Source organism: Sinocyclocheilus grahami, unplaced genomic scaffold, assembly GCF_001515645.1.
Source record: "Sinocyclocheilus grahami isolate Dianchi unplaced genomic scaffold, SAMN03320097.WGS_v1.1 scaffold352.1, whole genome shotgun sequence".
NCBI classification, from domain to species: domain Eukaryota; kingdom Metazoa; phylum Chordata; class Actinopteri; order Cypriniformes; family Cyprinidae; genus Sinocyclocheilus; species Sinocyclocheilus grahami.
Genome location: NW_015505531.1, coordinates 804,443 through 831,822, shown reverse-complemented (window position 1 = coordinate 831,822; position 27,380 = coordinate 804,443). Strand labels below are relative to the sequence as shown.

Below are 27,380 nucleotides of genomic sequence, written 5' to 3'. Positions count from 1 at the left end.
CTGTGGTTTTACTGTCAGGTGGTGGAGGAATATAACAGACGTGAGCTGGAGATTAAGAACATGGAGAAGGAGCTGGACGACAAGACCAACGCTCTGAGAACCTACAGACAAAACATTGCTGAGGTGCGTCTGACAAAGCACAACCCCCGTCACACCAACACCATCATACAGACCGCTAACCAGTGTGACCGTGTGTGTTAGGCTAAAGAGCGCTGGCTGAATCCTCTGAAGCAGCTGGTGGATCAGATCAACAAGCGCTTCGGTGATTTCTTTCGCTCCATGCAGTGCGTTGGAGAGGTGGATCTGCACTGGGAGAACAAGGTGAGGACACGTTCATACACTCTCATAACATCATGTCAGGCTGCCCCGTTCTCTCATGTTCAGTTTCATCCAGCTGACAGCGAAGGACATTTGGTGGCTTTTGGTTGCTGTATGAGAGAAGAGGTTTTGTTGTTGTCCTGGGTTCAGTTAATGCTGAATCTCAGTTTGTTTTATTGGTGTAAAAGCCACATTCTCATCTTGTACTCCAAAATAACGTCTGCAAACACTGTTTGAAGCAGCATAAGCCAGACTCCAGCAAACACAGTGTTGTGTAAATGTGTTTCAGGAGGAGTATGATAAGTACGGCATCCGTATCCGGGTGAAGTTTCACAGCAGCGCTCCGCTGCATGAGCTGACGCCTCACCATCAGAGCGGCGGAGAGCGCAGCGTGTCCACCATGCTGTACCTCATGGCCCTGCAGGAGCTCAACCGCTGCCCCTTCAGAGTGGTGGACGAGATCAACCAGGTGAAGACTCACAGACACGGGACTCATTCAGACACACTGAGTTCACTTTATTCCACAGCTTACCGGATCGGTTCCAGACAAAATGCTGGTCTTTCTTATAGATGCTTAGCTTATAAATTCTTCGCTGTATTAGAGCAATAAGGATTTACATTGTCAGTGGTGTTATTGTTCACTAAAACTAAAACCATAAAACAAATTGTAATTGTTATTGAAAAAAAATAATTTTAGCTTAACTTGATGTACTAAAATAACTAAAACTAAAACGATATAAATACAAAAATAATAAAACAAATATATTAAAATAATAAAAACTATATAGACAAAAAAACAATGAAAATAACAAAAACACAACATAATGACTAAATCTTAGAAATGAAAATGAAAAAAACGAAATGAATTAAATCTAATGATAAGAACTATACTAGTGTCTCAGTGATACTAAGATAACACTGGTCTAACACAGTCTGTCCAGTTATTTTTACATAAAACTAAACTAAAAAAGCCCTAAAATTACTCAAATGAATACAAATTGGACTATTTTTTTTAATGTCAAACACATAACTAAAATTTAATTAAAATGAAAACAGAACTTAAAACTAATTGAACTGTTATTAAATTCTAGGCTAGTATAGTAAAAATACTCAAATAATTCTGGTTTTCGTTACAGGTCAGCTGATGTGGGGGTTTTAATGGCTGCTGATGATGATTGTAATAAATGTAATGTCACACATTTTAATTAAAAGATAGAAAAAACATGCACAGCAGTGCCACATTATATTATTTTGACGAAATATTTCATAATTTATTTGGAAATCAGTTTGGGAGAAAAAAAACTTTAAATCGTTTTTAAATCTGTAAAAAAAAAACTTCTCACGCTGTTCTGTAATCCTATTGAAGTCTTTTCCACAAATAAAGAAATAACATACCAATAAATATTTATTAATTTATTACTAATTCATATTTAAATGTATTTATTTATATTTGTTGTGCGTGTCCATCGACAGCCGGAATCACCTGATCGCTGTTGAATATTGTCGTCACATGCAGTCAAAGTCACACAGAATTCATAAATCACAGTGTTTTTATTTGATTGCTGGGCTTGTGGAATTAAATCATTAACCGCATATAAACATTATGCAGACTGTTTTATGTCAGTAGATTATGCTTTATCATGCCTCGAGTTTTCAGAAATCTAGCGTAGCGTTAGTTCTGGCAGGTCACGTTAGTCAAGCTCGCATCAGCTGACTCTCAGCTGATCCCATCTACCTGTGGAAATATACGACACCTATCTAAGCATTCATATATAAGGTCCCGCATTAGTATCAGCAGTTTTCGCATTGCTCAATAGCTAATTACCCTCCTCCATCCCCAGCTCCTCCTCTGTCAGTCGGGATTCAGCCTTCTGATTCTCCTTTGAATCAGACTAATTCTAAAATGTGTACATAACATTATTGAACTTTAACGATATCTGCAATACATTTATGTTGGTTCTGTTCTGTTTACTCTGGGGGGGTTATCGCTGCTCTCCCTGCTCTCATCCATGCTAGGCTGCATGGATGCGCAGGGAGTTCTTGCCCAGAACAGAACCATACCGCCAATCCAAACTGTATGCTAATTGCCAATCATCTTTGACGATAGTGGTCCTGACAGAACTGCAGAATTGGTTTAAATCATTTACCTTAGTTCAAGAGCATCGAGTTAGTTGTGTAATAGTCTGCGCATTCCTGAGGTGAAGTGTGCGTGTGTGTCGTTTGACTGATGTGTGTTGTGTTGTGTTGTGTTGTTCAGGGCATGGATCCTGTCAATGAGAGACGAGTGTTTAACATTGTAGCGAGGACGGCGTGTGGTGTGAACACGTCTCAGTATTTCTTCATCACACCTAAGGTAGGTTTGCTGACTGATGGGTGTGTGACGTGTTCAGTGATATTAGAGCATCATCGAGTGTGTGTGTGTGTGTGTGTAGCTCCTACAGAACCTGCAGTACGCGGAGCAGATGACCATCCTCTGTGTGCACAACGGACCCTACATGCTGCCGCCGAACAAATGGAGCGAGAAAGCCTTTATCCGACGCGCCAAACGCGGACACAACCGCTGAAGAAACTCAACTACATGTTGAGCTGTTCAGAGTAGCTCAAGTTCTAGCTGGATTACCAGTTCAGATGCTAAGTGCCTTCATGTCAAATATGCATACAAATGTTTTTGTTTAATAAATGCTACTGCTGTTTCCTTAAAACCAAGTCTAGTGTTTATTCTCACTAAAGGAGGCATCTCTATTATTATAATTATTGCTCACACATAGGGTCAGAAATGTAACATGAGAACAGTTTTACACAGTAACATCCAGTGATGCAAACTGCTCAGGTTTTTTTGGTCAAATTTCACCATTTTGATTTAATATATGCTTTCAATTCACATGATTCATGCAATTCATAATTGAATGTGACCAGACAAGAAGCATTTTTCCATTTTGTGTTTTCAACACCGGTATACAAATAAGATTGAATGTATGGCTATTTTAAAATATAAATAATTTTTTTGTTGATATCACTGCACTTGTTTGTTTGGCTGTCAGTATGTTGGATTTTTGAGCCTTTATGCAGGTGACATGAACTCTTGACTTTGAGACATTGACTCAACTGATTCGTTCAAAAACACTGATTCATTTAGGAAGAAAACATATATATATATATATATATATATATGATTAAAGGGGTCGTATGATGCGATTTCAAGTTTTCCTTTCTCTTTGGAGTGTTACAAGCTCTTGGTGCATAAAGAAGATCTGTAAAGTTGCAAAGACTAAAGTCTCAAACCCAAAGAGATATTCTTTATAAAAGTTAAGACTTGTCCACGCCCCCCTAAAACGGCTCGTTCTAACACGCCCCCACATATCTACCTCACTATGTGGAAATATTAGCATAACGCCACCCAAATGTTCACGCAAAGAAAGAAGGCGTAACTTTTATTCTTGCTGTAGTATTGTTGCCGCCGCCGCCATGTCGTGAAGAAGCTGTGTGCTTCATTGTGAAAGTGAAAATACTTTGTTTGGCCTTCCAGCCCGGGGTCGTCACATGTGGTTGCCGCAGGCATCACAGTATGGTGAGGGGCGTAACATTTCTGTCACACACTTGAGGAATTCGGCCAATCACAGCACACCTCGCTTTTTCAGAAAGATGAGCTTTGTAAAAATCGATGCGTTTCAGAAAGGCGGGGCATAGAGGAGAAACAATAATGTACAGTATGTGGAAAACAATGTGTTTTTTGAACCTTAAACCGCATAAACACATTTCATTACACCAAATACACAAAATAATGTTCTTTTTAGCAGCATCATATGAGACCTTTAACATTTAATTTTAAAGTATTAAAAGTCACTGCTGATTAAATCGTTCAGGTGTATTGGCAGGAAAATGAAAATTCCTTATCCCTTGTAAACCTGCCACAATCCTACTACTATTATAAGATATAATAATAAAAAACAATTCTTACTGCCCATCTAGCAATTTTATCTTTTGTTTTATATAAGTTAGGTAGTTTTATGGGGGGAAATCTGGCAATCCCGTGCCACTGCTAAATCTCCCGTTTTATAAATTAGTTTAGTCTTAGTCTGCACAAATAAAGCTTAGCAACAGCTAGGAGATTTTCATTCTCTGTGGGCGGGGCTGACATGAATATTCATGAATTTCTCCTTGTATCTCATTAACGGAATATATTTTGAGCATTGTGCAAACAAACTTATACATTTGTTCATCATTTCGTAACCGTTTATAATGTTTTATTAGTTACGTACTATTAGTTACGTTTTGTGCAGCCGTCACTGACTGAATGATTGCAATCATTCTTTGTGCACTGTCAGGATAAAGCACAGCAGTCTCATATAAAAACATTCTACTGCAGATTTGGGACATTACTACACTTTAGAGGCCTATAAAGACCCCGGGCCTCATTTATAAAATGTTGCGTATAAACCGTCCTAAATTTGTTCTAAGATAATTTCTCAAAAGTGCGTAAGTGTGATTCAGAGAATATGAACGTGCGCACAAAAACATGTGCATACGCCTCTCTTCCAGATGTGATGTTTATAAATCGCAAATTATCTTGAAATTGTGCGTAGCTGACTGGTGTCAGATCTCCGCCTTGTAAACGCCCCCTAATTAATATCATTACCATATAAAAGAGCACACACCAATATCCAAATTTCTATGCTTGAGAATGATGAGCACAAAGAAAAATAAAACCTTTACCGAGTCTGAAATTGAGGTCCTGCTGGCGGAGGTAGAGGTTTGTGCGGGGACGCTTTTTATTTAATAATATGTAATTATTCAGTGGACAAACAATGTGTGGTTATATTTTTTCTATTGACTCAAAATTACTACTAGAAACAACAGAAATAATAATAGTAATTATAAAACAATTAGATTTCCAAAAGTAAGAATAAATTACGAATTCAAGTAAAATTTTCAGTCATCTTATAAAACGTGAGCCATCCTACTTTTAAAATCACTTGCTATGACAACAAATAAAAAGTTTAGTATCACGAAATTCTTGCAAAACTTTAAAACACATTATTGAAAGAAAAATTGGACGTTTCATATAAATTATTACACGATTATGGCCTCCGGTCTGAAAAAAAAACCTGCATGTGATTTGGCATTTCTTTATATTTACAGTTTACTAATGCTGCTCAAATGTGCCATTAATGTACTGACACAAAAATATATAGTGTATTTTATACAAATATAACTGATGTAAATGACAAAAACTAAGTTTACGGCTGATGTCTCACAGAAGCAAAGCAGCAGATGTTATAAATAAAAACAGTTAATGTTATTGAATAGAATATATTAAACTCATATAGTCAGTTTAATCTGGCAAAAACGAACAAGTTAATAAAAAATCTGCCTACACTGCACAATTAGCCGCTTTTATTATTATTGCAGCTTAAAGGAGACATATTATGCCCCTTTTTACAATATGTAATAAGTCTCTGGTGTCCCCAGAATGTGTTTGTGAAGTTTCAGCTCAAAATACCCCACAGATCATTTATTATATCATTTTGAAAATGCCTATTTTGAGTGGAAGCAGAAACACGCTGTTTTTCGGGCCTGTCTCTTTAAATGCAAATGAGCTGCTGTTCCTCGCCCCCTTTTCCAGCTCTGACCTGCTAAAAACATGTGTTATGGTTCTGATTATCATGTTTATCCCTTAAAAAAAGGGTTGATTCTTGTCATCTCACATCTTCAATGCATAAATCAAAAGAAACATTTTTACTGTATCATTGAGTATGCAATTATTTCAATCTTACAGCGTTTTAAAACTGTACATTTACACATTCGGAGTAAAAAATTTACCAGTTCTTACAAGGGTCCTCCCATACTGTGTGCACCCTTTATATAAAGACATTTTACTGTAGCAATTTGGAGTTGCATGCATTCGAAAACAATAAAATTCTCAGACATTGCACAATTTCTCCGGTGTAATGTTATATACATCTAAAATGCTGTAGCAAATTGTTTTTATATGCGGTGTACATATAGTATGGGACTTCCCGTATAAGAACTGACCATTGTTTTTGCCTACTTATTAGAAATGGGGTCTTTGTAGCCCTCTAAAAAGTGTAATAATGCCGATGTCTCACAAATGCTGCAGTAAAATGGTTTTATATGAGGTGTGCATATAGAATGGGACAGCCCCTATAAGAACTGACCATTGGTTTTCCTCTACTTATTAGAAATGGCCATTTTATTTATATAGCACCATTAATTACAACCAGAGTAGTCCAATGTGCTTTACAAAAAAATTTAAATAAACATTACTTAAGAAATTAAAATGATAGAATAGTCAAACAGCAATAAAATACAAGACAGAAAAGCTTCAACGTAGATTGTATGCCTTCTCAAACAAATCGGTTCTTAGGCTAGACTTAAATACAGAGGGAGAGAGTCTAACAGCAACGGTAAGTCACTCCAGAGTCTGGGGACAGCTAGAGAAAGCACGGTCACCCCTACACTTGTACTTTGACCTAGGAATAACCAAGTCTCTGGTTGGATGATGCCAAACCATTTACAGAGTTCTAAACCAGCAGTCGGGAGTCTAGCTGCGCATTTTGAATTTACTGTAATCAGGACTACGCTGAATAGCTAATCCCAACATAAAGAGAATTACAGTAATCCAGTCTGGAAGAGAAAGGCATGGGTTACCTTTTTAACATTTTTGAAGGAAAGAAATGACTTTACTTTTGTTAACATGCAGAGCAGCGAGGAAAAAAATTAAAAAATACAAAATAAAAAAAACACAAAAGCACATGGTTTCACCACCAAATTTATCTGAAAAACCAAGTTACGCTGGGAATTCACGTGCCTTTTTTTTTTTTTTTTTTTTACATTCCATTAAACCTGCTGAGATACAAGCATTAACTAAAATTCTCAGTTCCACGAGCACAGCTCAGAAACCAAAAATCTCGTAATAAAATGGGACAGCTCTATAACAAAGCGACCAAAAAAAAAAACCCCACACCTTTTAATGATATCTCTGTACATAATTTTATTTACATGATACAATTTCGCAGTAATGTCAGGTAACAAGATTATATGCGCAATACATATAATAAATAAAGATGGTTTGTACAAACTTGCATAACTAAAATCAAATCTGAACAGATGGTTAGTTTTACTGTGTAAACTCACATAGCTCGAAAATAAAACAGCGCTGTGCAGCCAGACCCCCCCCCAAAAAGAAAACTGAAACGGACTGAGCCTCAGATGAAAAAGATGTTGACTAACTCACATACACCGACACGCACAACACTCGAGCACACGGCTGATTAAATGACACTAAACAATACCATTATTTCTTACCTGCATTTAACACTCAATACCCAATGAAAAGATCACACACACCAGGAAAGTGAATTCAAGAGCCAAAAAAAAAAACTAAACAAAAAAGGGGACTTCTAGTATGCAGTCAACTGTAAAATACTCACTTCACTAACCATGCAAAACACCCATTTAAAAGTCCAACAAGCCCATAAATCGAATAGGTGTCGCATTACAACTCAATGAAAAAAAAACCCAAATTGATTCACTTAAGTGGGAGAATGAATAAAAAGTTTTGCGTTGCTGCCATGTCCAACCTCATCTGAACTTGACACTGTATCATGGATGCAGGTGCTCAAAATTGATCATGAAGCATTCTGGCCTGGCTGCATTAAACCACCCGAATTGGATTATATATATATTTTTTCCCACAAAGTCCGTCAATGGTTTAAAAATCATTTTTAACAGTTGAATGAAAAGGAAACCCCAGCATCACTCCAATAGCTGGATAACTGACGCAGGCTGATGCTCAAGCAGGAAAGGTGGCTGATGAATGGCGTAAAGGCGGACTCTATAATGGGAGGGCTGAACGTTTGACCCGGAGGAAACACGGAGCGTTCAAATAGCAATAAAATACAAGACAGAAAAGCTTCAACGTAGATTGTATGCCTTCTCAAACAAATCGGTTCTTAGGCTAGACTTAAATACAGAGGGAGAGAGTCTAACAGCAACGGTAAGTCACTCCAGAGTCTGGGGACAGCTAGAGAAAGCACGGTCACCCCTACACTTGTACTTTGACCTAGGAATAACCAAGTCTCTGGTTGGATGATGCCAAACCATTTACAGAGTTCTAAACCAGCAGTCGGGAGTCTAGCTGCGCATTTTGAATTTACTGTAATCAGGACTACGCTGAATAGCTAATCCCAACATAAAGAGAATTACAGTAATCCAGTCTGGAAGAGAAAGGCATGGGTTACCTTTTCAACATTTTTGAAGGAAAGAAATGACTTTACTTTTGTTAACATGCAGAGCAGGGAGGGGGAAAAAAATAATAAAAAAACCAACAAAAAAAACAAAAGCACATGGTTTCACCACCAAATTTATCTGGAAAACCAAATTACGCTGGGAATTCACGTGCCTTTTTAAATTTTTTTTATAACATTCCATTAAACCTGCTGAGATACAAGCATTAACTAAAATGCTCAGCTCCACGCGCACGGCTCAGAAACCAAAAATCTCGTAATAAAATGGACAGCTCTATAACAAAGCGACCAAAAAAAAAAACCCCACACCTTTTAATGATATCTCTGTACATAATTTTATTTACATGATACAATTTCGCAGTAATGTCGGGTAACAAGATTATATGCGCAATACATATAATAAATAAAGATGGTTTGTACAAACTTGCATAACTAAAATCAAATCTGAACAGATGGTTAGTTTTACTGTGTAAACTCACATAGATCGAAAATAAAACAGCGCTGTGCAGCCAGACCCCCCCAAAAAAGAAAACTGAAACGGACTGAGCCTCAGATGAAAAAGATGTTGACTAACTCACATACACCGACACGCACAACACTCGAGCACACGGCTGATTAAATGACACTAAACAATACCATTATTTCTTACCTGCATTTAACACTCAATACCCAATGAAAAGATCACACACACACCAGGAAAGTGAATTCAAGAGCCCAAAAAAAAACTAAACAAAAAAAGGGGACTTCTAGTATGCAGTCAACTGTAAAATACTCACTTCACTAACCATGCAAAACACCCATTTAAAAGTCCAACAAGCCCATAAATCGAATAGGTGTCGCATTACAACTCAATGAAAAAAAACCCCAAACCCCCCCCCCCCCATTTGTTTTAACTTGAAGCTCATACCAACAACAGAAAGCAAAAGAAAGATGAAAACAGTGATCACTCATGCATTGGCATAGAAACAAGATTCTTTCCCATATTGTAATTAAAAAAAACTAGTCTTTAGAATCACAGGTCAACGTGCGAGTCCTTGTAGCTGACCTCTCGCGAAGTCGAGGTGCAGACGGCGAGCGCGTTATATTCTCTGAATCTTATCGGCCACCACCACCGGGTTCTCTTTGCGGATCTTGGCTGCAGCCTCTGCCTTGTAGTCGTAGGGGCAGTTGTGCTTGTCCGAGTAGCGATGGAGTCCACAGAAGAGATTCCCACAGCGGCAGTCGAACCCTGACGAACCAGACATCAGCATCAGAACCAGTGCACAGAGCGATCACACCGGAGCGGTGATGTAATGTGTGTGAGAACTGTGCTTACCTGTCAGGCCCACCTTCTTGCGGCACATGAAGCATCTGTTCTTCTTGGGTTTGAGGGCCTCGGGTGTTTTGGTCTCTTCAGCTGTGCTCGGAGGAGCAGAAGACGCCGTCGGCTGAGTGACAACTGGAAAAAACACACACGAATGAGCATCTAACAAACAGCCGAAAACTACACGCCTAGATCACTGGAACGGTTTCATCTTGAGGAGAGATCACTTTTAACTGCAGAACCTCATGACATGTAGACAATGTAGCATTTTACACAATCTGCAAACATTTAATTTCATACATTATGCTGACCATACACGCTTTTTCCAGGATTTCTACACTGCCTAATGTCTGGGTTTTAGCTTTGTTTTCCTATTGGCTGTCTTCACACATTCCATGTACAGGTATTTGCATTGCTTTGTTTTCTGTAGATCTCACACATCATGTACAATGCCTGCACACTATTGGTCAAACTACTTTTCACTCAGTACCTTCAGCAAGTATTAAACCAATAAAAAACTAAACCAAAAGGTAAAACCCAGACCCTTTAGACAATTTACAAATCCTGCCCAGGACATGTCCCAGAAAAAGAGGACACATGATCACCCTACACATATAATATAATATATAACACAATGATCAATTAACTGCTTCAGTGACTTGAAGTGAAAATTTTATACATTATTAATATTTTATACAATATAGATTAAATTATTTCTCTCCCATACCAGCCAAGTACAAATAATGGTCAACTCAGTCACCTGTGTGTGTGGGGGGGGAAATCAAATATCAAATTTGAAATATCAAAAACATTGTATATCAAATCAATTTGCTAAAATTAGCGTTTAAAATAGCATACTACCATTTCTGCAGCATGTACAGCACTGTGCATAGTACACATACATTTTGTATACATTAAATAATTGTATTACTTATTGTATTTGCCAAAGTGTAGCTGATGTGCAATGTAATATATATATATAAAATAAAAAAAAGTTTGCAACCAAGAAACACTTTCCTGTTCAGTCTAGAAATGCACCCCACAATGCAATGCAGTCTTTTTGATCCATTTTCACTTTTAACATATCTATGACTATCAAGTGTTAAAACACATAAATATAAAATTTCGTGCTTGAATACTCACATTTAAGGGGTAACTAGACAGCGCACACAGAATTAGCACGCTCCTAATGACCTCAACTAATATTGCGCAGCAGTAGTTATTTATTTGTATTGCCAAGTCAGCATCTAAGGCTTTATGGCAAAAACCATGATAAAAATACGATAAAAATTCTAAAGGTCCTTGCACACCGACATTTTCTAGAGATGCACCGATTGCAATTTTCTTGGCTGATTTCGATTTTCTTTTTAAGAACTCTAATTGACAGCATATACGAAGAAAAATCTACTTTTCTTCAACGCAAAGTTTCATTTTCATTAAAAAAAAAAAAGGAAAAAAGTAATAAAAAAATATATATATATATTTCAAACGGCACAAATAAATGCAATAGAATAAAGAAACCAAGAATTAAACTAATGTTTTCAGGTTAAGTAAGTTTTTATTCAGTTATGCAATACTACAGAAATTAAAGTAATCAAATGTAAAACACATCCAGTGTTATTTTACATTTGATTACTTTAATTTCTGTAGTCTTCATTGCAAAAATTAAATGCAGATTAATGCTTACCATTAAAGTTATAAAACGTATTCAGTCAAGAGCAGAAAATGATTTTCTTCGTCTTTTGTTCTTTAACATGACAGACAGCAGCAGGAATATTGGACTGCAGTCCCTTTAAGAGTTTATCCACGGTCCCAATATACTGTTACACAACATGCGTTCTCTTTCTCAACTATGTAACGTTCCAAAACTGACTGCGTTTAACTGGATACTCGCCAAAATGGGCATTTAGACAATGTATTTGAACGTTGTAGCGCAGTTAGCCACTCGTTTTGGTATTTGTGGCTCACAAGCTGTTTGAGACCGAGTGTGGATTGTGCGCTCCACTAATATAGATCAGTGGTGGTGCGCGCGCGTTTGGTATAGGAGCGAAACCTGCAGGAATTACTAAAATAATGCGCAATACAAGCACTATTTAACCAGAGCGAATGAAACGTGCGAGACCGAAGGGGTCGTCGGAGAGATGAGTGTGAGAATGCGCGGCTGACACTATTGCCTGCGTAACAAAACGGATCGGCTCGAAATCAGAAAGTAGAGAGACTGACCGACCGATCACCGATCCCTGGCCCATCGATCGGCACATCTCTAATTTTGTCGTATTCGTCATCCTAAAAATGTGTCACGCACAGAAACCTTGCACGCGGAGTACGATTCGAATTAATGAATTAGTTGCAAAAAATAAAAAATAAATAAAATTTGCAAACCAACGGAGTCTTCAAGCAGTGAGGATGATTTTATTGTCCCCTCTCTTCTTAAAAAGACAAGGAAATATTGGGGTTATCCAATCCTACACACACAAAATATATTATACATATATAACAATTCGTTCTGGTTCTCAAATCTGATTGGTTGAGAACCGTGAGATATTGTACTGGTATCGCTACAGGAACACCCGTTCACAATTTTGTATCACTCCGCTTGTTCTAGCCGGGTCTATTTATAAAAAAAATTTATTCACCGAGCTAATCGTAGAGTACGTTAGTTAATATAAGAAGAAATGTCTAGCTTCGCGGTCTCTTGGATGTATGACTTGCCGCATTGTTTCTCTTATAATCTCATTATTTCTCACTAATAACCTCATTATTTCTCACTAATAACCTCATTATTTCTCACTAATAACCTCATTATTTCTCACTAATAACCTCATTATTTCTCACTAATAACCTCATTATTTCTCACTAATAACCTCATTATTTCTCACTAATAACCTCATTATTTCTCACTAATAACCTCATTATTTCTCACTAATAACCTCATTATTTCTCACTAATAACCTCATTATTTCTCACTAATAACCTCATTATTTCTCACTAATAACCTCATTATTTCTCACTAATAACCTAACTGAAGCAGCACATGCCCTTGATACCAATTCTAAAAGTGACGCATGTTTAACTGTTAACTTGAGCTTTGAATCCGTGGTGGAAGGAAGTAGTTCCGCACAAAAGAGGGTTTTATTAGGCACTCCGTTGTTTCTTGTTTAATTACACACGTTCCGTCGAACTGTTGTATAAACGCAATATCACTCTCGTACTCGAGCGATACCGGCTCTCGGCATCTGGCCTAATCACAGCCATGCTGATATAGAGCCAGTATCGATCTCGTACTGGAGTGATATTGCTTGCTATATATATATATATATATATATACATACAGTAAGATTCTGAACAGTCTTCAGAGACACTTCCTCAAGTCTGAAACACAAATACCAACCTGGTTCAGGAACTTCTACTTTAAGCGAGACCACCTCGTCTTCACAGGAAATGCTCATCTCCGTCATCTGTTGTGTAACGGGAAGGGCAGCAGTGGCGGCGGCGGAGTTGGGTGACTCAACACTAGCGCTAGCAGACGAGGAGCTGTTTAGTGTAGCTTCGATGATCTGGATGGCTGAGGATTCAGAGGTAGGACTACTGGTGACACTGCTGGAAGCTGCTGGAACAGACCAAACCCCCTTCAGTTAATGAGACGCTTGAGGAACAATCAATCTCACGAATGCGTCCGATGGTCCGTGAAGATGTTCAAAGAGCAGAAACACGTACCCATTGTGCTAATAGGACTGACTCCCCCGTTGTTTTGTCGTGTTAAATGCTCTTTGTAACAGACCGAGCACATGCCACTGGTCCGAGGGTTGCCGTAGAAACCGCAGCCGGTGGCACAGAGCATGGGCACGGGGCTTTGATTGGTCTCCTGGGCCATCTCTCTGAAATTGAGCGATTCCTGCCGAGAACAAAACACAAGAGTCATGAGCATAACAGTGTGTGTGAAGCAGGAATCAAAGACTGGCTTCATTAAGAGGATTTGCGTTGATAAAGGCGTAACGTTGCCGCAGAATCAGATTAAGGGTCAGACGTCTGAACGCTTTTCTTGGCATCGGTTTGGCACGAGCCTCATCCTGGCACAGAATCACTTGATTCAAGCCCATTCCTTCAAACTCACGCCACGGATCATGCGATTGTTTTACAACCCGACTGAGCTGGATGCTTGTATGACAACTTGTAAGACTTCCTGGAACCTGTGGTTTGTTTCGCTGTTAACCAGTAAAGCCCTTCATTAACACATTTTAGGGCAGGTTACATCAGATGAGACCGTATTGACGTCAGGACAACTGTAATCTCAGTACTAAGATCTACCATGAACACACTGCAAAAACAGAGAAATTTAAAATAAAATTTAAAGTAAACACCTCCCCTATGGAGTGACCTAAAACCTTGATATTAATTAGACTGGGCTACATGACAACATATTTTGCCATATCATTTATGTTGCAATACGTAATTAATTTTGTGCTGCATGGATGTAAAGCTATTGATATGTTAGTGATAAATAAATAATTGTCTTATACATTTAAGGGATACCTAGACAGCACACACAGAATTAGCACGCTCATAATGATCTCAACTAATACTGCACAGCAGTAGTTAGTTATTAGTATTGCCAAGTCACGATCTAAGGCTTTATGGCAAAAATGGAGATGAAATAATAAATTAATGAAATAAAAACCAAGCAAACAGAAAAACACAGCAACTAAAATTAGACAAGATTTGTAAAATTAACAAGATAAAAATACCAAATATTTTCTGCTAAAATCTTAACTAAAGTCCCTGAGCGTACACTAATACTGCACAATGCAATGCTATGTTTTGCAACAGCAGTATGCAGCATTTAAACCATTTTAAATTGCATCTTTGTTTGTAATGGGCTTGTATGTTCTTATTTTTATAGACAAAATAAAACCATGATATTATAATGCACATTACCATGAAATAAAAGTACTTATGAAATAATATTGGTCCTATCACCAACCCCTGGTCCATAAGTCACATTATCAGTAACTACCCATTCATATTAACAGCTAACTGCTGTGTTCGATAACATTTTCTTCTGCTGTATCAATTAGAACTCGATACCAATTTCACTGGCAGCAGCTACTGAAAGTCCAATACTATGATAACCCTGCTAGGCAGAGAAGTGTGACTATACTGTGTTTTGAGATGGGTAAATGCTGACTAGCAGTGTGACATGTAAATATATCTGTAGGTGGAACAGCTTGAACGTGGTGTTCAGCCGGAGACAGATGGCAGCAGAAACGCCTTCCACATCCAACGCTTTCCAGCAATAAACCTGAAATCTCTCAGGAGTGACACATCGGCGAGGGGCACGCTTTCAGGGGCCTCACATCTCTGAAGCAAACACGAGATTGCACCATTTCACCCCCGCCCCTCAGTGTCAGAGGTTTTCCCCTGAAAAGCCACCACATGGGCCACGTCACATGCGCGTCTGCTGCCCCTCGCTCTCGCTCACATGGACGGCTGGATTAGTTTTCATCTGTCACAAGGGTGCACTGTAACATGCCGTTCAGAACAGCCTCCACCATGCCAACAGCTATAAATACCCCCGCTCGTCCTGACCTGCCTCCATTACACCACACACCTCTAGTAGGAGCCCTCCTCCCTACACATGGCCTCATATACTTTGATAAAGCCCCAACAGGACTGTTTCTCCCCCTTCCATGCACGTCGGCCATCCGTGTCCATTCAGCCCTGTCTGGATGACAGAAAACACACGGCAGGTAGTGCCAAACAAAGACATGAGTGAGAACCAAGTCAAATATTTGAACTAAAGCAAACCATTAAGCTAAAAAAGACACCATAAATGGATCAAGACTTCAGATACACAGCTCACACAGAGTGCACTTGATCATATAAGCATGCTATAGGTGTGATACTCACACAGCATGTGTGTATTCTACAGAGCTGTATCAGTGCTTGAGGCCTCATAGTGAAATCCACTGAGTCATGCTAACACTAGCATCACGGCTAACAGACAGACAGAGGTTTACAAGGAGCATATAAGCCTCCACACAAGCGCTCACCCCCTCAGAGTCGGTGTTGTGTGGAGTCTGAGGGGTTTGTGAGGGTGAATGAGTGCGGATGGACGCTAATGTAGCGGGTTATCTGCGTTATATCTGGGTCAGGGTCAATACGCCTGGTGTCCTCCTTTGTTTCAAACACTCTTCCTGCTTGAGCCAAAGTACAAACCTCGAGAATAAACAGACGAGTACACACCAGCTCAGGACAAATCCGTCGGAGCCGGAGCCGGAGCCGGGGGAGTGTTTTTAAAGACGTTTATGCGTTAACTCTTTTATCTGTGCGGCTAACTGCAACAAACGGGCTTGTTTGTCCACCTCAGCAACCCTAAAAGACAAAACCGGTTAAACGCGAAGCGAACAGCTCGTTAGGAATAAAACACGCTTGTTTGAACACAAACCCGCTGTTTTCGTGTCATATTTCAGCGTTTAGGTTGAAAGGAACAACAGGCTAATTTCACTAGCTAGCATCAGCTAACAGCCATATTTGGTTAACTTCACCAAAACGAGTCACATTTTCTTATAACCTTAGCATGGTGTTTAAAGCGCTGTAGTGTCTAAAGCAAAAGTGTTTTCCTTGCCTTACCCGAGCAAAAAGAGAAGCTCCCAGAATACAGACTCTGCGCTCCAGCCTCGCGACGGTCCGCTGGTCTGCGCGCGCGCGGCGGGCTGCCGCTTTTCTTTAACCGTGGGCGTGACGTCACGGAGAGCGACACGCCCGCGGGGCGGGGCTTAACCTCACGAGTTTACCGACGGCCCGAAAACAGCCTTCTGCGCTGAAGCAACAGCTCTAGAGCAGCGCACGAGGGCTGGTTTGCATCGGCTCGCTTCTCAGATGCTGGATTTTATTGTTCTCTGCAACTCCAAGGAGTTGTAAATGCGAGTCTGACCTAAGGGTGAAGATGATTTGTGATAAAAGGAGGCAGAAAGGTCTAGTCAACTACTTGCGACAAGTCAGATTTCACAATGTTCCAGTGATTTCCAAATCAGTTCTGAGTATTGTGATGGTACTGATAAGACACACTCATTCACTTTCATCCTGTACACCAGTTAGCCTACTAGTTAGCTGATATCAGCCTCCACTGCCACAGTATCACTGGGATTTTACAGCAATAACTATGGCACTGGTTGCAGAATGTGATGTTTTGGTAAGATCAGGCACAAAATGTTGTGCCACATCAAAAGCTCCAGTCTTACTGAGATCCTAAATGTAGGGTTGAGGAAGAAAACCATTTTTAAGTGGACACTTTGTGTACAGTACATTGGTCTGCTGAAGGTTATTTGTACACCAGCAGTGTACCCAGCTCTCTTTGAAGGAGCCTTGATTCAATCACAACACATCTTGATCAAGGCCATGCAGATGCGAGACAATGACACTGGCACAGCTGCCTCAAGATGTAGCGAGTTGCCTAGCTAGACAGCATTTTTTGGTTTTTATAGGCACATTTTCTATACAGCAATTGTGACTGGGTAAGCTTTTGAATCGGGTCTTGTTGCTCCTCTTATTGATGGATTAAGATGCAAGAAGATGTAAATAAATGGACATAAAACACAAATAAATGTAGCCTATATATTATATAATTGCATGATTAAGCTGAGAATCCATGTGGTTTGAAATCACTCATATGTTGTCAACAGGAAAACAATGAAATGAGTCTGTTGTTGGATGACTTTTCATTTCACAACCATGAGTCTGTTTTGAAAGCACTCTTGCATTTTGCCCCCTGGTTATATATAGAGCAGGAACCTGATAGGAGACCGTGAAAGCACAGCACCGCTGCTTTCTGGGCTTGAAGTGATTTCAGTGAAGGAATGAAGCAGATGAAGGTGCTGAAGGCTTGGTTATAACCTTACCTGTGTGAACACTGAAGGCATTTCCTCTAACTTCAGCGGTGTAGTTGCATTATCAGTAAACGGAGAACTGAGCTACACCTGATAAAGGCAATGATTCAGTTACTCTAGTCATCTAATTTTACTTTGCAGACCCTTTGCAGCTTCGATTAGTGACGGAGATTATGGAGTGACATTTTCTATGGGTTTGTAACAAAAGGTAAACCCCCACCTCAAACCTGATAATACATTCATATCACTGTTTCAATAAGATCTTTATAGATTTATAATTGCAGAACTGAGGGGGAGAAAAAAAGACAAAAATTAGATAGTTGACCCAAATGACAATTGTGTTATTTAGCCACCATCGTTCCAAACCTTTATGACTTTCTTAATTCTGTAGAACACACAAAACATATATTTCAAAGAATAGTTTACCGGTTTTTGTCCATTCAATGATTGTCAATGGGGTCCAAAACATCACTGGACCCCACTGACTTTCACTGTATGGACAAAAACGGTATCAAAAAAGAACAAACATACACACTGAAAGGGCATTAGTTGATTTATTCTTTCCACGGGACACCATGGAAAGTAAATTTATTTACAAAATCTGGAATGTTGAATAAATGCATACCAATCATCTTAATAGTAGCTGCTTGCGGAGAAACCTTTGACGTAGCTATACATTAAAAGGGCTGCTTCTGTGATGCAAATTATTGCTGGTTTTAAAAACGTAATCACTAATGCCATGAACAAACCATAAACCTTTTTAAAAAGTATTTACATTTTGATTAGTAATCTCTAAAGTCAAAGTAAAGTGTGCTAAATAAATAAAAGGTGGGACAATAAAAAAGAAACACCGGTTGTTTTTAGTCACTGTTCGTTATGTTTTTACAATGTCTTTAAAGACATAATAAAAAGTGACAGTCAAGGGATCTACGCTAGTCTGATTGGTGACGAAATGGAAGTAACAAGAGTCCACAAAAACATTGTGCTGAATGAATCATTCACAGCAAAGCAGGAGGGCGTTGTTTTATCCACTAAAGTTGTACTTAAAATGTTTTCTTTTTTTTCCAATTCATAAACAATAATGACTCAATACTTAGTTTAACATACTTTGAGGGCGGCGTGTCAATGCTAATTAAAATAGTGTGAAAAACGACCCATCTGAGTTCAACTGAGAATCAATTCAGAATGAACTGAACTCTCTTGAGCTCTCGTAAAAACGCATTTAATTGTGGATTTGTTACATTATCAGTATGTTAATTTGATTACTTCGATTCATTTAGCGCTCCAGTCTACCGAAGAATACAGTGAAGGATGATCAGATAATACACACAGTACTACAGTCGACAGGAGCTCGTTCTCCTCATACGCAGACATAGCAGAAATCTTTCATGGCCTTTCGATGTGACTACATCATTAAAAAAATTACGATTAACGTTTTACAAGGCTTCGTCGCTTTTCGAATATCTTTGCTATTGAAGAAGTCGATGTATCCACGTACAATGTTATGATAATCTTCGTAGGGATGTCTGGAAACAGCAGTGCAGTCGCTAATGTGACGTGACGAGACATTCATTCGCGCACAGATTTTTTCATTTTACGAACTTTTTTTTTACAAAAAATCTGAAATGCAATCTCCTGTTTTTCTCTTTAAAAGATTTACAATATAAAATGCTTTATCAATCGAGAAATACTAAATGGGTTTCGTTATTTCGTTATTAAAAACGCAACTGACTGCATCCTGCGAATGGAATAAAGGACTTTCTATTGCTCTTTCGCCCACGGTGACATTCGTCAGCCCAATAAGGCCACTGAATATGCGGCGTGGATCTAAATGAGTATTGCTCTGGGTCGAACCCATGTCTGACAGTTCAGGGTCTATGGCACTTGACATGTCGTTTGTCAGCCCTCAATAGCAAACGAACGTCCATGACCGCACCACTAGTCGAATGTTAGAATGTTTTCGTAAGAGAATAAAATATTACGTTTACAATCTTCTTCACAGAATAGAAAACTGTTTCGATGAACTCCAAAGCGAAATAAGAAAAAAAAAAAAAACGTTCATACGCGAGTGCTTCGGATTAGTTCGGCGGCATTGGAATCGTGGCTGTGTTGTAGAAGGATGAAAGAAGTTGACATGCCAGCAGTTGCATGCCGCCATTGTCCCAATATGCTTTGGTTAAGAACCACATCGTTTGTCAGCCCTCAATAGCAAACGAACGTCCATGACCGCACCACTAGTCGAATGTTAGAATGTTTTCGTAAGAGAATAAAATATTACGTTTACAATCTTCTTCACAGAATAGAAAACTGTTTCAATGAACTCCAAAGCGAAATAAGAAAAAAAAACGTTCATATGCGATTGCTTCGGATTAGTTCGGCGGCATTGGAATCGTGGCTGTGTTGTAGGAGGAGGAAAGAAGTTGACATGCCAGCAGTTGCATGCCGCCATTGTCCCAATATGCTTTGGTTAAGAACCACTGAATATATGTTAAATATAATTTATTCCTGTGATCAAAGTTGTATTTTCAGCATCATTCCTCCAGTCTTCAGTGTCACATGATCTTCAGAAATCATTCTAATATGCTGATTTGCTGCTCGAGAAACATTTCTGATTATCATCAATGTTGAAAACAGGTGTGCTACTTCATAATTTTGTGGAAATCATGATTGGTGTATGCAAAATTCCAATATGGTTATATTTTCATCTTCAGTTCTAATGTATTTTTCATTACGAGTTATTCCTTATTATTTCTTTATTGATACTCTATCATATTCATATTACTGTCTCATGTTACTCAATATTATTCATTTATTCTTTATTACGATTTTTATATATGATCATATTTTGTAGACGTAGTATGTTTTCCTTAGTTTGACATATCAAATGTATTCTATTTGGCTTTTTAGGCAGCAGCTTCTTTTCTTCTACTCGCATCACAAACTGCAAAGGCTTTTGTCTTTGACTTCTGAAGATTATTATACTTTGATTAGATTACTCTCTTAGAAATTTGAGCAGAATATACTCGGTTTGGATTTTCTTGGATAAATCTTTTTCTTTAATTAAAAATTTTCATCATGATTATGTCTGTAATTGTCATCATTTATGATTTTGTCTTAAAATAAATTACAATTTTATCTGAAAGACTTGACTGCCTGGATTTCCAGAATTCTTTGATGAGTGGAAAAAATAGCATTTATTTGAAATAGAATCTTTTGTAACATTATAAATGTCTGTACTGTCACTTTTTTGAATAATAAAAGTATAATATTCAAATTATATTATACTGAATTTAGTATTTGGCATAAACATTTTGCAGACCTAAATGGTTGTTCTTTTGGTCAAGTGAAAATGATGTTTTGTATATCTGTCTAATTTATATTTATGTTTTTATGTTTCTCTGTTTAAGATCAAGGTGTTTTTATGGTTAAAAAAAGGTAAATATTCCAGAAATTTTTGAAACTTTCTAGGATTTTTCAGAATATTCCAGGGATTTTTGGAAAGTTTCCGGAAATTTTCCACCCCTTTGCAAACCTATATTTAACACATAAAAAAAGAAAGAAAAGAGGAAAAAAAAGAGAGAAAGAGAAATACTGACATTGTCGTCTGGGCGGAAGGGATTCCCACGACCACCCACTCCTCCTGATATACTGAAACCCAGCTCAGGATTCTTCTCAATCTTCACATGGAGCTGAAGACAGACACAAGTGTCACACTACCCACAATGCTTGAGTTACACATCAGTCAACATGAAGTGGCTACAGTGATGCTTAAATATCTATCAAGCAACATTATCCAAATCTAGGTGACATCAGAGGAATAATGTAATTTTGTAATGATAGAGCTCAAAAACTATTTATATAGTAATTTATTTTGAATAAAACTAGGAATGCGTATTAAAGTAAACAGGGTTCATTTCGATTTCATGTTAACATGATGGTCATGAAATGTGTCTACATGTACAACACATAGGACATATTGAGATTTCTGCAGGAATTGTGCCCACCTCCTGCTGCAGCGTCTCGTGTGGGACCCGTGGAGGCCCCGGGGGCTGCTGGGACACTTTGAGCATCAGATAGTCGATGAGCTGCTCTCGTGAGGGGTGGCGTGCCATTGGAGGCTGAGCGCAGCTCATGGGAGCTCTCACAGGAGGACACATTTGGCCGTTCATCAAAGGCACCTGACAGATAAATGCACACTAGAACTATCAAGACATGCACTTTTCTGCTCAATCAAATCACCACACATTGGACGTTTTATAACTCCAATCTGTCTCCTCAAAGCTAAAACAATCCAGCGTTTTCTTCTTTTTTTAATCACTGAAATTGAGTTAAAGCACATCACTGGTTTTTTTTTTTTTAAAGCCAAAGGATGGTCCTTTTTCAGCCTTCGTCTAAATGTCACTACACGTCTCCTGCTGCAACGTGACACCTCCTGCTGCAGCGTCTCGTGTGGGACCCGTGGAGGCCCCGGGGGCTGCTGGGACACTTTGAGCATCAGATAGTCGATGAGCTGCTCTCGTGAGGGGTGGCGTGCCATTGGAGGCTGAGCGCAGCTCATGGGAGCTCTCACAGGAGGACACATTTGGCCGTTCATCAAAGGCACCTGACAGATAAATGCACACTAGAACTATCAAGACATGCACTTAGTATTTCTGCTCAATCAAATCACCACACATTGGACGTTTTATAACTCCAATCTGTCTCCTCAAAGCTAAAACAATCCAGCGTTTTCTTCTTTTTTTAATCACTGAAATTGAGTTAAAGCACATCACTGGTTTTTTTTTTTAAAGCCAAAGGATGGTCCTTTTTCAGCCTTCGTCTAAATGTCACTACACGTCTCCTGCTGCAACGTGACGCATTTTCCAGACACCAGGGGGCAGGAAGTTCCCAGTAAACAATTCAATGAACCATGAATAACAACAAGAAATCCTTGCTGACTGATGAAGCTTCATGGTTTTTAGATCTTTAGTTCTAATTAGAGCTTTACTTCTAATGAATCCACCTCACTTAAATGGCTTATTTCCCGAGAGACTAAGAGAACAATGAAACAAATTGCATTCGTGTTTTCAAGGTCACTTTTTCACAAGGTCCAAAAGTCACGAACTAAGTACAAACAGCACACATCAAACTAAATAACAAAACGGCACAAAATTGCACAAATACAATTTTACTAAGTGGTCAGTAATTTTATAATATGATATAAAGCATAAAGCTTGTAAGACATATCTGTAGCCAGTTAAATTACAATGGCAATTACAAGATTTTTAAATCGTAATTTTGGCCTTCTTTCATGTGTGTTTATTGCAGTCAGTGGTGAGCACATCCACTGCTGGTTTTAATGCGCTAGAAAGCTCAGCTATCATTAGAACACGTCTGAGGCTTCTTTAAAGCAGTGCTTGTTAATTACAGCTAATTAATCATTGCTAGAGTCAGGCTTCCCCACTGGGTCAGTCTCTCAATCTGGTTCATTAGCACATTAAACACAATATACCACAAACATCAAGAGTTTAAATGTTATTCGAGAACATCACCACAAAATGCATACATTGTGTGTACATGTAGCAACAAGCTTAAAAACGTCTGAATGTCATCGCATTCGATAAACACTGATGCAATTCTATGGATGACTTAAGTTTCCAAATACATAGTGTAAAGCACTTACTTTTCTTAGAGTGTCGATATGGTAGCCCTGTTGTCCTTGAGGACTGAAGACATCATCCTGCAGGGAAACAGCACAAAATGTCTCAACAAGCTATGGGAAAAGGTGTAACATAATTGATGATGCTTATTTAATCATTAAGGGTCATATTTAGAGCATTTCTAACTACAGTGGACGACTATAGCATTAAAACATACAGCAACATAAGAGTGAGATTAGATTAAAAACACTCCGGAGTGAAACCGAAGGTGGAACAATAAGCATATGCATTTTCTAATAATGACTCTGACTGGAAACAGGCTGGATGTCACTTGTGATTGGGACAAGGAAATGCAGCCATTTCCCATAAATGTGGAATTCCCAGTAAATTTCATAAGCTTGTGTAATGTTCCAGTTCTTTGTCATTTCAACCAACAGGAAGGTTTACATTTAGTCCTATAATCAACTAGGTGAATCAGCCAATATGTTTACTAAGTCAAAATTTAGTCATATTTCTTGACTAATATTCCATGAGCTTTTCAGCTAAACTTATCAAAAAGTTAAACTTTCTTGAGCGCAGATTGTGCTGTTCAGCACACAGACAGAAAGAAAGAGTGTTTGTTTCCAGGACTTTAGTGTATATGGTTTAGTGGTTAGGAATGTTCTTAATCTCCTGTTACTTGAACAACCCAAAGAAGCAGCAATTGTGCAAACCAGCCGACGCTGGATATAAGCTGAGAAGGGTGAATTTGGGGTGGGGGTCTTGAGGTCTCCATAAGGGGCATTCTTGCTCAATGCTTGCTGCTTAGAGACCATTTATTGACTAATCAAGAGCCAGTTTTCACACAATTTAGCAGAATTGTACGGAAAAGAGCAGCTTGGACACTCTGCTAAACATCTTATTTTGTATTTAATGGAAGAAAGTTAGTTGTACTGGTTTGGAACAACTTAAAGGGATAGTTCAGCCAAAAATGAAAATTCTGTCACCCTCACCCTCATGTCGTTCCAAACCCGTAAGACCTCTGTTCATCTTCGGAATCTTTTTCTTCATCTTCCCATATTTTTGATGCATTCTGACAGCTCTCTGACCCTCCCATAGACAGCAAGGGTACTACCACGATCAACGTCCAGAAACGTAGCAAGGAAATCGGTAAAATAACCCATGTGATATCAGGGGTTCAACCGTAATATTAAGAAGCTACGAGAATACTTTGTGTGCGCAAAAGAAAAAAAAAGGACTTTATTCGTCTCCTCCGCGTCACCCTGGTGCCATTTTGGAGAATATCCACTGAACGCACAGTGTATGTTGTTCTGTGTCAGCCGCGAGTTCAGCCAAAAATGAAAATTCTGTCACCCTCACCCTCATGTCGTTCCAAACCCGTAAGACCTCTGTTCATCTTCGGAATCTTTTTCTTCATCTTCCCATATTTTTGATGCATTCTGACAGCTCTCTGACCCTCCCATAGACAGCAAGGGTACTACCACGATCAACGTCCAGAAACGTAGCAAGGAAATCGGTAAAATAACCCATGTGATATCAGGGGTTCAACCGTAATATTAAGAAGCTACGAGAATACTTTGTGTGCGCAAAAGAAAAAAAAGGACTTTATTCAACAATTCGTCTCCTCCGCGTCACCCTGGTGCCATTTTGGAAAATATCCACTGAACGCACAGCGTGTGGCACAGCTGACACAGAACAACAACGACGAATTGTTGAATAAAGTGGGGTTTTTTTCTCTTTCTTTCCTAACCCTGTTCTTTGACGCACTCAAACAGGCCCTTTTCTGTTTTGAAGACTCTACTAACAATAATCAATTACTTGATTAATGTGTACTGTTCTTGTGCCTCTATGTACGGTCGTTAAACACTCAACATATTCATCTTAAGTGAATTTTAACAATTCGCTGGGAACACACAGATTAAACAGCAAGCAGAGAGGATGACCCTTTAAGAACTGAGAGAGACTCTACTGTGCCTCTGGGAGTTTAGGGAGGTGAGGTCTTAGTAGGGCGGTACTCACGCTGGGCCCATGAGCTCCAAACTGCCATCCGTCTACAGCACTAAAGGCCAGAGAGCTCTGACTGCCAATGAGAGTGGCCAAAGACCGAGAGCGAGCACTCTGAACACATGACAACACATGCACACAAACACATGCATTTAATGATGACATATGTGAGCAAGCAGTAACCATGAGTACACTTTGAAACATGCAAGGGTTAGAGGAGGTTAATGTGTTAATGTCCATTTACAAACATGCAGAAAAATACTGGGTAAGGAGAGGAAATAAACAATACTGTATGCATGCAGTTAATGCTGAAGAATGGTGGAGCGTGTTATTCCAGATGTGAGGTTTAGAAACTAGATTGTTAGTAACCGTGCAAAACTTGCCTCCATGATACCAAGATGTTGTGAGTGGTTGCCAGGCTGTTGCTATGTGGTTGCTAAGGTAGTCTAACCCTGTGTCCAAATATGCCTACTACGTCATGAAGTTCATTCCTTATCAACTACAGTACCTACACTGACATTATGCGATTTTGGCTGCGCCTTGAGTGTTTTTTTCTTTTAGCATACTGCTATGCTGGTGCTTGCTGGCCCAAATTAAAAGAGCCCACCCTCAAATCACAATGGGATAGCCAAACCCTGCTGCTGGAGGGCTACCTTCCTGCAGATTTCAGTTCCAGCCCTGCGCCAACACACCTGTCTGCTATTTTCAAGTATTCCTGAACACCTTGATTAGCTGGTTCAGATGTGTTTGATTAAGGTTGGAGCTAAACGCTACTGCTGATATCCTGAACCCTGGATCTGGTTCGTCTAAGTCAGGGGTGTCCAATCCTGCTCCTGGAGGGCCAACATCATGCAGAGTTTAGCTCCCACACACCTGCCTGGAGGTTTCCAGCATTTCAAAGGACCTTGATTAGCTGGTTCAGGTGTGTTTAATTAGGGTTGGAGCTAAACTCTGTAGGACAGTGGCCCTCCAGGAACCAGTGTTAATTTCATCAACGATGAAAAATATTCATAAACAATTTTTTTCTGTGACTAAGACGAGACGTTGACGAGCTAAAACTAATATCTGATGATAAAAACTATGACGAAATTTATGCCGCGTCTTCGTTAACAAGACGAGACAGGACTATAATGTTATTTGAGGACTACCGGACATTCAAAATACATCCTGTATAGGCTACTGTCTTGTCCTTCAAAATGTGCGTCCCTGTCATTGGATTGCAATCGGATAAGAGGCGTTTGCATATCTAGTCTCAGTATGGCAGCCGCAGTGGATGGATAGGCTACCAAAATGCGAACTAGCGATCTGAAACAATGGCCTCAGCACCCGAAGGGGTAGGGATAAGGTGACCAGATGTCCCGTTTTTCCCGGGAGTCACAATTCGTTTGTCAATTAACTTAAAGTTAGTGAAGATAGGCGGAATCGCGCTGATAGAAGTGCTCTCTCTCGCGCACGTTCCACTTATTCAGTTCTCATATACATGGAGCGTTCAGTTCTCAGTGCTCAAATACACACACATCAGTCCAAATGTCTGTCGTGTAGAGTATCTCACGTAAATACAGTCGGTTATGGATTAAGTGAATGTAAACAGGTAGGTGAAAACTGAAAGTGTGTCAGTATTACATGCATACCTTCCGTCTTAAAGGAAAAGCATTCCTAATTAAGTACCTATTCGTGTCATTAATGTTAACCAACAAAAGATGTTAAATAAATATGTTAAGTAAACCTACTGTATCTGAAAAATGAGTTTAATTTGTATCTCTTTCGTATTTGTCTTATTCTGCTTCTTTTTCAAAAAATTATAAATAATATATATTATATATGAACAACTATATATAGTTTTATAAATTGCTCCCTTTTCACTACTGTTAAAGGGATAGTTCACCCAAAAATGAAAATTGTCATAATTTATTCAAGTTTTTCCAAATTCAATCCTTGATTCAAATTTCTCATAAGCTTAATT

The 27,380-nt window shown here is 38.9% G+C and overlaps 3 protein-coding genes across 7 annotated transcripts in view; 1 reads left to right on the top strand and 2 right to left on the bottom strand.

Moving 5' to 3' along the window:
• LOC107548673 (structural maintenance of chromosomes protein 5-like) overlaps positions 1-3,459 on the top strand; it is a 33,661-nt gene extending 30,202 nt beyond the window's left edge. For all 3 annotated transcript variants that reach the window (XM_016229459.1, XM_016229457.1, XM_016229458.1), the window contains 5 exons: positions 19-123; positions 202-321; positions 608-787; positions 2,576-2,671; positions 2,751-3,459. In XM_016229459.1, coding sequence (XP_016084945.1) covers positions 19-123; positions 202-321; positions 608-787; positions 2,576-2,671; positions 2,751-2,882 — 633 coding nt within the window. In that variant the 3' untranslated portion in view covers positions 2,883-3,459. The remainder of the gene's footprint in view (positions 1-18; positions 124-201; positions 322-607; positions 788-2,575; positions 2,672-2,750) is intronic.
• A 6,003-nt stretch (positions 3,460-9,462) lies between these two features.
• Positions 9,463-16,608, bottom strand: LOC107548672 (AN1-type zinc finger protein 5-like). 3 transcript variants are annotated; one of them, XM_016229455.1, is made up of 5 exons: positions 16,519-16,608; positions 13,606-13,783; positions 13,280-13,498; positions 9,901-10,023; positions 9,463-9,813 (listed from the first exon to the last, which is right to left on the bottom strand). In XM_016229455.1, exons 2-5 carry the CDS (start codon positions 13,760-13,762, stop codon positions 9,665-9,667), a joined length of 648 nt encoding a protein of 215 aa, XP_016084941.1. In that variant the 5' UTR covers positions 13,763-13,783; positions 16,519-16,608; the 3' UTR covers positions 9,463-9,664. The 3 variants fall into 3 exon arrangements, with proteins under 3 accessions (XP_016084941.1, XP_016084939.1, XP_016084942.1); XM_016229453.1 differs by having other exon boundaries at positions 16,514-16,586; XM_016229456.1 differs by having other exon boundaries at positions 13,280-13,495; positions 16,514-16,586.
• A 1,545-nt stretch (positions 16,609-18,153) lies between these two features.
• LOC107548647 (protein LAP2-like) overlaps positions 18,154-27,380 on the bottom strand; it is a 38,143-nt gene continuing 28,916 nt past the window's right edge. Inside the window, exons 14-18 of the mRNA XM_016229418.1 lie at positions 25,433-25,531; positions 23,437-23,493; positions 22,204-22,377; positions 21,371-21,463; positions 18,154-18,159 (exon numbers count right to left, since the gene is read on the bottom strand). Coding sequence (XP_016084904.1) covers positions 18,154-18,159; positions 21,371-21,463; positions 22,204-22,377; positions 23,437-23,493; positions 25,433-25,531 — 429 coding nt within the window. The remainder of the gene's footprint in view (positions 18,160-21,370; positions 21,464-22,203; positions 22,378-23,436; positions 23,494-25,432; positions 25,532-27,380) is intronic.